Raw genomic sequence first — 14,525 nt, 5'->3', positions numbered from 1 at the left:
AGAAAGTGTCGTAAAATGTCTACGCCATAATTAGCCCCCAAACAGTCGCACATTCTTCCCTTTTTATGTGATCTGTCTAAAATCCGCCATATTATTTCCGCTTGATTGCTTAATACCTAAATCCCCAAACTGCCACCCAAGATACTTACAGTCCTTGCTGTAGTCGTTCTCAAATGCATCCTCCATGGAATGACATAAGCTGCCTCCCATTTGCACATCGTATTTCTCTTTTTTGCACTCGATGTTCAGGCTGAGTAACTGCTGTTGCTGCTGCTGCTGTTGTTGCTGCTGCTGCTGCTGACGCTGCTGCTGCTCCTCCTGCAACTGCAACTCCTGCTGCAGCTGCTGGAAAGTCCTGAACTCGTTGCCACTCTGCTGTTGCTGCTGTTGTTGCTGCTGCTGATGTTGTTGGAGCCGCTCGTTGCACTCCTCCGCAACCGGAACACCACTTCCTGCCAGGATCGACAGTGTTCCATTTCCGGATCCGCACAGCAACGCCGCCAGTTCGCTGGAATCGCTGGTGAAGACCGCCGCCTGCTGCTGCTGATGGTGCTGTTGCACGGGCGATGGCGACAATGACGAGACCGTTGAGGCTGGCGACGAGCACAGCGAGTTGGAGAAATGCTGCTGCTGCAGTTGCTGCTGCTGCTGTTGCTGTTGCTGGTAGCCATTGTTGTTGGCGTATTGCTGGTGATGTTGCTGCTGCAGTTGTTGCAACTGCTGCTGTATGGCATCGATCTCCTTGGGCACCATGGTCTGCAGATCCTCTGGTGGGCACCACATGAGATCCGTCTCCGTTAGCAGCGGCATATCATCATCGATCGGGATGTAGGGAGCACGCATAGCGAAGGCCTCGAACGAGAAGTCATCCTCCTGGGTCAGCGAGTTGGGACTGCACAGCGATGGCAGGCTGCTGTCCTCGGGACTCTGTGGCAATAGAGGGAAAATTTCGATCAGTAAGGATAATCAATGCTTAGAGATCAGGGGAAACTCACCTTTGATGTGATGCTGGGCGAGTGCAGGTGCTGGGAGCAGCTGGTGTCATTCGACTCCTCGCGATAGTTGAACAGCGGATCGATATTGCTGCTGCTGTTGCTGTTGTCGTGGTGCTGTGGATGATGCTGCTGCTGCTGCTGTTGTTGCTGCTGCTGCTGCTGGTTGTGATGCTGCTGTTGCTGCTGCTGCTGCTGATGACTGGGATTGCTAGCGTTGGCCGTGGGTGTGGGTGTGAGCGGGCTGAGCGGACTGTTGGCATAGCTATTGCTGTTGCTACTGGTATTGCTGGGTGCAGAGGTGCTGCTGCTGCTGGGGCTCTGGTAGTGCTGGCCGCTGGCCGTCGTGGAGCAGGTGGTCGAGTCCAGGGAGTTGATGTCCTCGGGCAGCAGGCAGGTGCCCATGAGGCCAACCAGCATGTCACTGAAGGGCGTCATCTCGTCCAGCTGGATGCAATTGGTGGAGGCCAGGTGGTGGGACAAATCGTCGGGTTCTTCCTTAAGCACTGCAATCGAACAGAGAAACATTCAGTTAGTCAGTTATTCAGTTAGTGGCGGTTTCACCTAGTTTGTGTTGGGGTGCTACTTCTGCTACTTGGGCTACATCTCAATTCGGTTTTTGGTATACTGTTAATTGTGGCATGTGTGCTGCCGAAATTTCAATTATCGCCCGCCGCCGGAGTCGCCCCTAATTGACAGCTCTCAATTGAATCTAATTGAAGGCAATGCGTTCCCCGCGTGAATTAGTCGCTCCAATTGCCATCGCGGTGGAATCGAAGCAGAGCCATGATTTTTATGGCCGGACGACTCATTAATCAGCATTTCGGGCCTATTGACGTACGCGGAATAAATGCAAGCGAAGCGATGCGAAAACAAATGCTCCTGAAACAGGAACTCGACAACGATAAGAGATCGCTGGATTCCAGGTTATTTTTACGGAATTAAGTAACTATCGGGTGCATCGCCCCAGATCAGGTGCAAGTTCGCTTATCAGCATGGGGTCTTGAACCAGGCGCGATCTTCCCGCTAGATTGGCCTGTGCGTCACCTGAGTTCACTCATACGTAGAAATTCCTTAGCTAAGCCTCAGTTATCAACTCATCCCGATCTCGATCCCCAATCCCCACCCAATACCAATACCATACCCGTCATGGGGTTTGCTATACTAGATGGTATGCTAATAAAACTGGTCCCAACCGCCTGTGTGTGCCGACTATTAAGTTGCAAAATGGAAATGAAAAACTAACTAAAACGACGGACAGACCGCAGGCCAAATAGAATTTCAAATGCAAGTCCAAGTTCGTGAATGTAAACTGTAAGTGCGAGTGCATTGTTTGCCTTTGGCTCGGCCGCTTACTTCTATCAAAGAGCCATATATAATGCGGATAAATCCCAACTGCGGCAACTGCCACCGGGCAGCCATATAAGCCAGAAAATAGTAGAAATTGCGACTCCTCACCAGCCCACATGGGGCTTAGTCAGTGCATTTCACATGGCGAGAAATAATTCATCTCATTTCAACTAATTGGTAGTACTAAAATAACTACTACTAAAATAACCTAATTCTGGCATGATATTTGCATGCATGGTCACACCATGTTATATCTTGCACGACACAGCGACATGGTCTCACTAATCATATTTATCTGTGTAATACTGCTAGTCTATGCATAATTTTCTCTCCGTGCAGAACATATTCCAATGCCATTTTCAGGAAAGCGGCAATAAAGATCAGATTAGCGGTGTGTAAGGGATTTGCACAGCTTGTAGCTGGCATCTGCTTGCTCTTGCGGTCGTTGCATTCGACACAAACAAATTAATTAACAATGCAGGCCCAAAGGTCTAGCCCCCCCGCAAACCCCCGAAACCCCTGCTCTATGGAGCCCCCAACCCGGCAGTGTGACTTGTAATTATGGCACTCGAGTGCTACTCAACGTTGCCAAAGCTTTTTGCGGAAAAAACAACAGAAATTATGGCGCACGATAATACGACGAACAGAACCGAAAACACAGGGGTCCGTCTATCTATATCTATATCGGAATCGAGGAGTGCATTTTATGAGATATTTGCAAAGTGCTTCCATATATTACAGCTCATCGAATGTGTTGTTTTTCGCCAAGGTGCAAGGCCGGGAATGGCATTTAGCGGCTAACTGGCTAACTGCGCCTACACGCAAGGCTAAAGAGGACGGAGCAGCTGCGAGTGTTTCTTGGCCATCACCCAGTGATCCAGTCACCCAGTCACCCAGCCAGCCAGTTATCGAGTCACCCGGTCAACAAGTAACCCAGTCACACTTCAAAAAATATTGTGCAAGGACTGCGTCTAAAGGAATCCATCGAGAAGCATTTCACTATAAAGACCTAATAACCACTTGATTACTTGATGTTTTTGTGTCTTATCAAGGCCTTTTTCATCTGCCATGCAAAGAACCCAACGTTTCTCTATGTGCATCCGATGAGAGGTCGGTCGTGAGAAACTTGTGAAAGGCATCTCTGCACTTGAGCCACATTTGGTGCACTTGAGGCGTGTGTGTGCGTGTGTATTCGAAAGTTTTCGAGGGAACAGGTTGCCGCATTAGCACTCATTCAGCACAAGATTCATACCGAAAATGTATGCTCAACGCGTGACTGCGAGGAATCTTCGGGACAATTGAAGAGAGAAGCCCAGAACATAGAATCGAGAACCCGGGAGCAAAACGGCTTCAATTTAAATAAATTTATGCCATCATCTGCAATTGAAGACGGCGACTCGTGACGTGACGTATGTAGTTCCAAATCAGAATCGAAATATGTAAACAACGGACACGGGCACTTAAGAGCCCGCAGAGATCACAAGAGAGCCACGAAATGGGGACAGACAGGGCGTGATGTGTTGCTGCAAATCTAGAGCTTCTAAGGCTGCTTAGCCTTATGTAAGAGCCCGAAAAATACTGACAATTTACACAGCCACAGAGCTCGAATCAGGCTGGGACTCATCCATATCAGCTGTGAACTTGAACCCGGGTGATTAGCAGAGAATCCAATTCAACCATCCGACAGTCTGTTATTTTTATTCCACATTTGTGCTTCTGGTCGTGATGGGCGTGCTTATCACGCGTGCTAATCACGATAGAAGTGCGTTGCCCACATTCCCCTTCGATCCCAAATTTCCATCCGCACTCCTAGCATAACTGCCCAGCCACTGAGTTAGTCAGACTAAGCCCATAAATGTATCGGCCCATTGATATTTATGGCCCGAGTGCTCCTATCCGTGTGCTATCGTTACAAATATTTGCTTTTGTAGATTGGGAGTGGATAAGAGCATAAGGTAATTACACTGTGGCACTTTGTTTTTTGTTTGCCAACGAGTTGCTTGCTTTAGTTTAGCTTGGCCATCGAGAAGAATTCCCTGCTGATTATCTGTGCCTGTGCTGTATGTAAGTCGCCTTGAGAACGCAATCGAGGCGATCGAGTGTTACAACTGATTAGGTTGACGAACGGAATATTTGAGGTGTTTGGAAAAATACCAAACAATCGCGGTGACAAGAATTACATAAAAACACTGGCTACCCATCATCGTCATCATCCCCTTAAGGCAATCGGATTTGGGACGAAAATAAAGCCGAGGCGTTTCCCCCGTTTATTTACGTTCCACGCAACGAAAATAAATATAGACGATGCGCCAGAAGAAAGTAAAGTAAAGTTTAGCACGAGTATCTCTCTAGTATCTCTACATCCGAGAGTCTGCAGGCCCAGCAAAATGTCAACACAAAGAGGCCGTAGCCGAATGAAAACGAAAACGAACGCGATTAGAGGCTGCAGGTCCACTTGAAAGTGGAAAGTCGTAAATACCCCCACATTTTCTGGGGGCCAATGGATCTGGAGGGGCGACAAAGGCGACACATGCGAGACAGCACCGCTTGATCCATCGACGGACCTTGGCACACGCGCCAAAAAATTCAGCTCTCCACAGCCCCTGGTTTTCACTCTTTTTTTTTGGGGGGACCCCTGCCTCCCCCCGATGACAGCCACATCGCTTAGCATATTAATTGGCTCAAGTTAATATTCATATTTCTGTTTTTGTCACCAGGCGGCGGCAGAGGCAAATAAAAAAGAAAATAAAAGAGTGGAAAAATTCACTCGATGGGCGCAAAAAACATTCGAAATACACAAATATTCCAATAGAGAAATGAAAAGAGTGGGCAAAACAATCGGTGACGTTTTCCGAAATAATTTAATCATATGATTTCTAGTGGAAAATATTATAGAAATATGTTTACGATCGTCTTCATGTAGGGAAATCTGTTTATAGCCTGCCAATTTGATAAATAAAACAATTAACTAACCAACAAAAGTAAATTGCTAACGGCAAGGATAGAATTTTAATAAGGCCTATTGTATATCACTTCAATTATACAATGAAATCAGAAATAGGCTTTGATGTAACACGCGGCGTATACGCAATAATTCACAATTCAGAACGTTCGAATTGATTACCTAAGGTAACCCACTTTACAGTGCCATTCCATAGCGGCGATCTTCAATCTTAAAAACAAAACCAACCAACACCGTCAAACTCTAATCTTGCAATAAACGATCCCCCGGGGTTCCGTGCACACAACACTGCGTATGCGTAATGCCGGCAAATTGTGACATAAGTGCCGGGCAATTGCATCGGCAACCGGCTTGCGGTTAAGTACGGATGCGAATGGGAATCGCAGTGGGAATGGGAATCGGAATCCGCCCCCCCTGGTATATAGCCCTCTATATAGCCATTATATACCTGGTTGTGTGCACTTATCAGCCGAGCGAGCGAACGGAACATTGTTTACTAATGCACTTTTCGAGCGGCGGGCAGGTCGGCGGGGCGGGGGTTGTGTCTTTACAAATAAATAGTTTTATTTGCGCAAATTGCGGCCACAGATAAGCGAGCCGAAAGGCAAAAGCGACCGATCGCCAGTACGACTGACCAGCTAGCTGACTGAGTGAGTGAGTGAGTGACTTACTGAGTGCCTGACTAACTGACTGAGTGACTGACTGACTGAGTGACTGACTGACTGAGTGACTAACTGACTGAGTGACTAACTGACTGAGTGACTAACTGACTGTGCGACTGAATAACTGACTGACCAATCAAATCGCACATTGCGTCAAATCACATTAAATAGCGCGCGTCACCAAGTTGCCTATTTTTGCATAGCATTTATAAACAAGCCAACCGGAATGCATATGTATAAGTTGGCGCTGTTTTGTCGCTGAAAAGCGTTGACTTTAGCCTTGAACGCAGAGCACTGCACCTGATGCACTTCACAAAAACATAAAAAAAACAAAAAAACTACTCAAAAGCGGTTTGTGAAATCTTTCCTGTTTTGTATTATCTTCAGCACTTATCAGCTGTTTCAATCACTCCTTCTTCCCTAACAACCGAATTCAGTTATGTAGCGCAAGGTGTGTTATGTGTTACAGAAATCTCAATCGTTTCAAATGCCAGTTACTAATACGAGATATAGTGCAGCTCTTGATAAGAGCATACTCTGATTACATTGCAGTAACTATTCAAGTAGTTATCTTAACTTGTCAGCATTTGGGTTAGGAAATGAACTGTTGAGAGTGCATGATAAAAGATAAAGAGATCTCTGTAACACTTCCTTGTATTTTATAAAACAAAAGATGGATAGATACTTACTTGTCAGACCTCGTCCATCGTCAGCAAACAGCGAGCAGAATCCTTTACTCATATCTTGAGCTGGTTGCTGGGGACTCTGCAGTTGGGTTTGCTGTGTGATCTGCAGCTGCTGATTGCTCGAGGAGATTATGGCTGCCGTGGCGGTGGTGGTGGGCGGCAGAGTGGGCTCCACGCCGAGCGGTGACTTCTTGCAGAGGACCGCTGTGGGCGGCGGGGTCAGTGGTGGAGCGGGACTCGGGCGGAGGACCGAAGCGGTCACCGACTTGGGACGCTTCTCCTCGGAACGCAGTCCGCTGCTACTGCTACTGCTACTGCTACTGCTACTGCCGCTGAGCAGCTGGGCAGTGATGGTGCGTGGTCCTGGCGAGTGGTTCTCCCGCTTGATCAGCAACTCCGCCTGGAGGATCTGCTTGTAGGGATTGCTCTCGGGCAGCTGCTTTATCTGGTCAGCCGTGGAGGTTGCAGTTACTGGTGGGTTTGTTGCACTTGTTTTGGTTTCCTCGTTGGTTTTCTCTGCTTGCTCGCTCTCAATTTGCAGAGGCTTAGTTTCCGGCTCTAAGGAAATTGGTGTGTTCACTGATTCCTTGGTTTCCTCAGGGATTATTTCGGGATCTGCTGATTTTTCGGGCTCCTCTTCGGTTTCAGCTGCTTGGTGGTGGTGTTGTTGCTGTTCCTTTTGCTCACTTGCAGCCGTTTGTTGAGCAAGTGAGTATATCTCATGTTTATTCTCAAGATTACTGCAAGATGAAGAGGCACAAACGCGATTCGAATTGGGTTTAATTGAAATGCTTGTTTTCGGTAACTTATTCGCGTTGCACTCGTTTGTTACACCACGGCGAGAAAAGCGATTCGCGGGATTCGTTCGAAAGTATCTCAACAATGTATCTGAACAATGCAATGTATCTCTGTATCTCAGTATCTCAAGAGAGTATACTGCGCTCTTTTCAAGCGATCAGCTGACACATCTGCTTGCCACTCGTTCTGGGTTAGTAAATACCAATTAACTAGACTAATTAACTCTACGGGTCCCCTAACGAGCCGAATTAAGCGGGAATTTCTGTAGTAAAAACAAACCCCTTCGTTTGAATACACGGAAAAGAATTCAATATCGTTTTTTACAAAGGTTAATATCACTTATCATTAGCTGCTTTGATAACACTGCTCACCAATTGAGACTCAGACTTTCGTAGATAAAGACTTTTAATAATAATATATGTTTTCGTATTTATCAGCAAGTGGTATTTCTATTTACGTTTTTTTACGGATTAAAATAGCAAAGATTTAGTACCGATTACTTCATTAGACAGTTGGGCAGATCCTAGCTAAAGCCTGTTTCTAACATTCCATATCATTGTTGAGTAAATCATTAGGTTTATAAAGTGGAAAATTCCCAAAGAACTATTTTTAGTGCACCTTTATTGCAGGTAAAAGTCCGTGCGCCGTTGGGTCAAACGTGATCACCGACCATTCCTATTCAGAATTCAGAATTGAGAATTAGTGACTTCTGGGCGGCGGTTTCCTACAATTCACAACTGCCATCGGAAAATTTTGGCCCGCGCGATAAGTCACGTTTCCCCAATGCCAGACCGATTTTTGAGCATTATCAATTATCAATTATCCAAGCGAAATCAGAAACGGCGGGGCATCGTTCATATTGTTTTTGCTGTTCTCCTCGGTCGTGATAGATAGCAATGGCACTAGGTGGGTGTGTCCCAAGAACAACAGCGCCACCAGACCCAGATTGATAAGCTCCAAGCTGCTACAGGGTGTAATCAGTAATCAGTAATCCGATGGAAGGAACACAGCCAGCTAGACCCAAAATCCCGAGAGAACCCGGCAACTGACGTGATGTCTCAGTAACTTATTTTCCACCTCCTCCTGCGATAAGATACGGGCATTCGCATTCGCATTCGCGCGATCGGCCGACTCAGCCTGATCTGCAGCACGACGACGACGACGTCTCCGTCCGTAAAACGGACTGCCTGCCTACGTTAAACGGCCGTAAAACTGTGCATGCACGGAGTGGCTGAAAGTCAAGCGCTGGGCGCGTGAAGCCCCCGTGGGGCCCCCGTGAAACCCCCGTGGAATGCGTGCTGCGACTGATCTGGCGATAAAGGCGCCATCGCACGATAGCTATACTATAATAGTATACTGTATATGTGTCTCGGCCTCGAGTGCTGGACATGATGAGGCGGAATACCACCACCACCAACGCCAAAACAAACAGCCGCGTATTATTTATAATTTCCAGTGGTAGTGAGTCGGAGCAACAACAGCAACACAGGCGAAGCAACTTTTTGGGGGCTCGTCCCTCTGGTGAAATAGTACAAAATACGTTGTTCGAGAAGTGGTTATAGGGGCAGCTCGACATTGAAGTGAAGTGAAGGGTCTTTTGTCTTCTGTCCAACGGGTAGGCAATCGAAGATCTGCGATTTGCTCGAGGGTGACCAGCCCACTTTCTGGGGGCGGTAAAGGTGCTCAATGTCACACGACTTTCGGGGAGTTGCGCAATTCAACAAGAATCGATTGATTAGTGGGATTGGGTGGCATACGCCCATGGAACACACCCACCACCTAGAACTGAACTAAACCGGAAGGCACAGAGTGGACAACAACATACGGAACCTATGGACACAGATGTACATACGTAGTGGAAGCTGGGCTGCTGGTACACTTAAATAATTGCTTCATCTTCATTGTTGAGCTCGGCAATTGTTTGGGGCCCGTCGCATGACACGGGCCAGTCCCAACCAGTTAGAACCGACGATCGGCACCGGTGGATCTGCCCCTTTTCGTGGCGGAGGAGGCTTACATCACATTATTAATTGAAGGCCTCCAAAAATGCGCAAGTGAATACAACTACGTACAGCTACGGTTGAAATGATAGCACCAACAATGCGCCACTCGAATTGGCGAAAGGTCATTATAAACCAGTTGAAACGAGGCTATTTTTGGCTACTTTTTTGGCAGCCCATTAACATTATACTAGCTAATCTGGAGTGCTAAAAAACAATGACTGCGCTGTCCAGTGACTATCAATGGGATCTTATAACACATATTTAGTATGAGAAAAGGAATGAGCTTGAATGAAAACTTGAATTTTGAGCTCAAATATTAAGCCAATGAATCTTTGCATTACAAAGTCATTATTTTTACGAGACTATGATATATCACTGCGTTCATCAGTAATTCAATTAGTATCGTTACACCCGATTACTCATGCCATATTTGAGGAAATAGAATTAGTTTTTAATTGCGCAAATCAAATTGCAGCAAACTGAACACCAACTAGCACAAAAATGAATAATGTTTCAGTCATTGCATACAATAGCAATCACAAAGTAATTGAAAAACAATGCTTTTGAGATTAGTTTAGGGATTTTTCATGGTTACCACTGATTACCAACTTGTGACGACAGTGTGCTACTATTACGACCGCTGCTGTGATTGCAGTGGACACTGCAAAAAACACTTCAGGCCATTTGGAGTGCCGATGGGTTGATGAAATGTTCGAGAACGACTGCAGCGACTGCTGATAAGAGATACAGATAGAAAGTGCACCCGCGATCTTTTCTCTCAACTCTTGAACCGTGCAACTCAAGTGGAAGTTGTACTAATTGTGGGACGTGGAACGTGGGACGTAGAACGTGTACAGCAGATGGCGAATCTTCGAGTGCTCTGATGACTTTCGAGTGCGAGACTTTCGAAGTGCGATGTCAGCAGCGCAGCTCGATCGCCTGATGTTCTTTTGCCGCGCCCCTTTTCCACACGATTTTCGCAGATGCACAAATTAACTACCCAGGGCAACCAGACAAGCTGCAGTTGAGCAAAAGGTGAAACAAATAAATCGGAACAGTGACAGAGATAACTATTTAACCGGTTCCCGTTATGAATATCTCTATTTTTATGTAAATCAAACATCAATTGATAATTATTCACTTTTGCTGGTGGCAACCTATATGTGTTTTTGAAAAGGTTTCGAGCTGAAAGCTGAGAGTAGACGATGCATCAGCTGCTGTAGTGGTCTATCGCTTGGGAGTCCTTTTGGCGAACTTTGATGTTGCATCAAACACATTTTCTTATTGTGTAACAAATTGCGTCGAAGAACGGAAAACACAGACGTAGAGATACGAGAAATCGGCGACCATAAAAAGAGAGGAACAAAACAAGCGGACGACAACAAACACAAATTGTCTGAAAAGCGAGAGGCTGTAAATTCGCTCTCCTTTCCTTTTTGCTCCTCCTATTCTTTTTTTTCCTCTTTCAATTGCAGGGCAATAACGGGTGTCCCCCTGCCGCGCCCCCTTCTTCTGCTTCTTCCTTTGCTTGGACAGCCCCCCTAAAATAGCAGTAATTGTTCGCGTTTGTGTGTGCCTGTGTGTTTGTGTGTGTGCAGTAAATTGAATGAACGAAAAGACAGTAAAACGAGATCAAAAGAGTGGAGAATTGGGAATTGTGTTTTGTGTTTACGGAGAGTTGTGTAATCGATTGCAGCAGCAAGAAATATAAATCTATTTAATTACACGCACTCTTGGTCGTAAAACACACCATTAAGATTTAATAAACAAATGCAAATGCTCAGCGAATTTATGTAATGCAAATTTGCAACTGCAATGTGGCGAACAGCGAGGCGAAGAAAGAGAGCAAAGAGAGGAATTCTTCTTTTTTTTTTCTTTTTTGGACAATGCACGCAGAATGCAATTTGTTGCAGTCGGCGTCGCAGTTGCAGCGCTGCAGCAGAGCATTTTACAGGTTAGGAACGAGTGTTGTGTAAAACTTTGTCTGTTTTATTGCATTTACTTTTTATATTCCGTATTTTTATACGATCGTTTATGAATTTTTCGGGCGCTTTTCTGCATTCCGCGTGTAACAAACATTTGCACACTTTTCTAATGAGCTTCCTATGGGTTTTGGTTTTTTTTTTTTTGGCATTTTTATTTTTTTCTCTGGACCGTTTCAGATTTTTGATAATCGCTCACACACACAGGCAGCGGCTGATTAAAATAGCAATTATATGTTTTTTATAATTTGCATATAGGCCCCCACTTGTGTGTGTGATTAAGTTTATTTTTGTCAACTTTTGTATTTTTTTTTTTAGCTTGATTTTATATTCTTGAGGCTGACTTTTTATTATTTTTATATTTTCACGAGGTTCACAGGTGTATAAAAAAACTGCAGGCTTTTTATGTAATTTATTAACTTCGCTTCTGTTGATCTTTTACCTTTTGAACTTGGTTCAGCGCTTTTATTTGGCTTTTGAGTGGTTATTTTGTTATTAAATATTTACAGTTCCGTTTGGGCGTGTTTAGTTAGTATTTTCCTTTGCGTGGATCTTAAGCATTTTATTTAACTTTTTGCACTTCGACTCGACTCGACGGCAGCTGGCGAAGTAAAACAAAACGTCAATCGGCGATTGTTTTTAAGCACGGCGCGGCGATCGGAGAGGTGCGAGCGAGATAGCAACGGCGGCGGCGGCAGAGTTTAGTTAATAGTTTTTGTTTTTTTCCTTTTTTTGTCACTAGTGCGCCGCCTCTCTGTTTTTTCGGTTCAAGTTATAATTTTTTATATTTTTCGGGGAGCAGTGCACGGAAAAAGTGAAGTGAGCGCTGCGAAATTTGAGAGACGAATGAGTGGAAGTCCGAAAGCGATGGCTTTTTTCAAAGCGCCAGCGAAGCGACGCCAAAAATAGAGAGCGGCTCCGCAAGAGAGCAGCGCGTTCTGAGTGAAGAGAGCGCAACGCCGGCGCACTGCGTTTTGAGTGCTTTCCACTCGAAAGCACTCGTTCTGCGGCTGAATTTTGAGTGGAAAGCTGGGAGCTGAAATATTTCTCTCATATTCACCAGCGATTTATTATTGTTTTTATGCCAAACAAATCAGCTGAGCGCCACAAAAGAAACCTCTGCCACTCAAAAGTCTCCCTTTCACCAGCAAATTAAAGAGCACACAGTTCTGCCTACCAAAATTAAGCATTAAACATTGGACCCGCAACATCAGCTGATAGTGATGATAACGCTAAATCGAGTTCGTATTACCAGTGTCCAGGTATTTATATTGTACTTATTCATGCCCTCGCAGGCGCCTAAAAGTATGACAGCAGTAATGCACGGAAAAAAGTCCTGAATGAAGAAAGTCCAAAGTCCGGAAATCGATGCGTGGGCCAATGGAATCAGCTTCCCACTCCACCGAACGAAAAGTCGTAAAAAGACCCCACAAATATTCATGTTTATCAGTGGGAAACAAGAACTTATTGCTTTTTCAATTTCCTGTACAGTAACAACTCGAGGGCAGCTACCACATGAAAGGATTGCGTTTATACAGAGGAAAATGTATTATTATTTGTTAAAAGCGATCGTAAAAGCATCAGGATTTTACAATGAACAAATACAACCAACATGGCGGATGAGCGATATTTCCTTTTTCAGCAATGTGACCATGCAGTTGAAAGTGTGGTACAATTTAGGCAATTTTAGTCAAAAGATCCTGTAACAACAAGGAAACATTTTGCGCCAACGAGTTATTTTTCTCAGTATTTCTTGGTCATAATCCAATATTTCACAAATATGAGCTGGCATTGCCCAAGTCGACGTTCGCTAATTTCGCCATAAAACTAAAGCCATTGCGTGATAGGCATAAAAAAGGACACACGAAACCCGCCACACACACAAACGCACACACACATTCAGAGAGAGAAGGATAAATAATAGGCCTGGCAGGACGAAACTCGAGCGAAAGAGAGAGCTGACGAGTGAAAGAGACGCAGCAGGAGCAAAGTATTTGCAGAAATTTTACGATTTGCCTTGAAAACGAAATAAAGCGTTTAAGTGTGTAGGTGCGTGAGTGGCGTAAGTGTGCGTTAGCGCGTGTGTGTGTGTGTGTGTGTGTGTGAGGGTATATCGGCTTTAGTGGTATTTGTCTTCTCACTTCTCGAGTGCATCAAATTTACACAACTCGCTGATGAAATCTCGTGAGCCTCTTCGTTAAAAGCTCACTTAAACGGGAATTTTTGGATGGGGAAAGGTGTACGAAAGTGGGCGGTTGAAAGGTGATTCCGCCTCCCACACGACCCTCAAAAATGTCAGAATATCCCCAGAAATGTGTTGCCCAAACCAGAGCAAACAGAATCGATAGAGAGGAGAAAAGAACATGGCAAACACCATATTAAAGTCGGAATGAAGGCAAATAAATTCGAAATGTTTATGCAGTTTTTGCTGCCGAGGATGACAGAAATAAATTCAAATTAAATTCGGGCCAAACATTTTTCCCACCAAGGCGAACCATAAATAATTGGAGGCAGAAAAACTCAGACAAAGATACATTAAGCAACAAATTATTGTCCATTGCAGACTTTGCTCAATCAAAATCATGACAAAATAAACCCTCTTTTAAATATAATATCGAATGTGACATAAAAATCCAAATATATTTGTAATATTAACATTGTTACTTAACTTTCGAGTTTTGCCAAAAAAAAATGAATTTCAAGTCTATGATAAACCAATAACAACCCCATTTTCGTCTGATAGACATAATATTACCACAGTAAACTGGATTCTGGGCTGCTGCCTTCAATTGCCATGCCCATTCAATCCATTAGCGACCCTTTAATGAATCGATTATTATTTATCTTGTTGACTGGACAAGATCGAGCAGTTATCACCTTGTCAGTGGCAACATTTTCCGCATCTTTGATGCGAATTTTTCGCGAGCCATGAACAGTGGAAATTGTTTTAAAAATAAACGCAAAGTGTGCCAAAACCAAACAAAACGAGCCACGAGGAAGGCGAGCCAGTAAATGCCGGACGAAAAAGACATATTTTGGCTGGCTGGAAAGGAATTTTCACCCCTTTTGAGTTTATTTTCGGATGCTGCA

At 44.8% G+C, this 14,525-nt stretch overlaps 1 protein-coding gene across 2 annotated transcripts in view; it reads right to left on the bottom strand.

Moving 5' to 3' along the window:
• The window catches only part of LOC6538837 (protein similar), a 71,664-nt gene that overhangs the window by 11,331 nt on the left and 45,808 nt on the right, over nt 1-14,525 (bottom strand). For both annotated transcript variants that reach the window (XM_002099314.3, XM_039376084.2), the window contains exons 8-10: nt 6,656-7,392; nt 996-1,498; nt 150-927 (exon numbers count right to left, since the gene is read on the bottom strand). In XM_002099314.3, the coding sequence (XP_002099350.1) occupies nt 150-927; nt 996-1,498; nt 6,656-7,392 (2,018 nt within the window). The remainder of the gene's footprint in view (nt 1-149; nt 928-995; nt 1,499-6,655; nt 7,393-14,525) is intronic.

The sequence above is a fragment of the Drosophila yakuba genome, chromosome 3R (genome assembly GCF_016746365.2).
Source record: "Drosophila yakuba strain Tai18E2 chromosome 3R, Prin_Dyak_Tai18E2_2.1, whole genome shotgun sequence".
NCBI lineage: Eukaryota > Metazoa > Arthropoda > Insecta > Diptera > Drosophilidae > Drosophila > Drosophila yakuba.
This window is presented reverse-complemented; position numbering and strand designations above follow the sequence as displayed.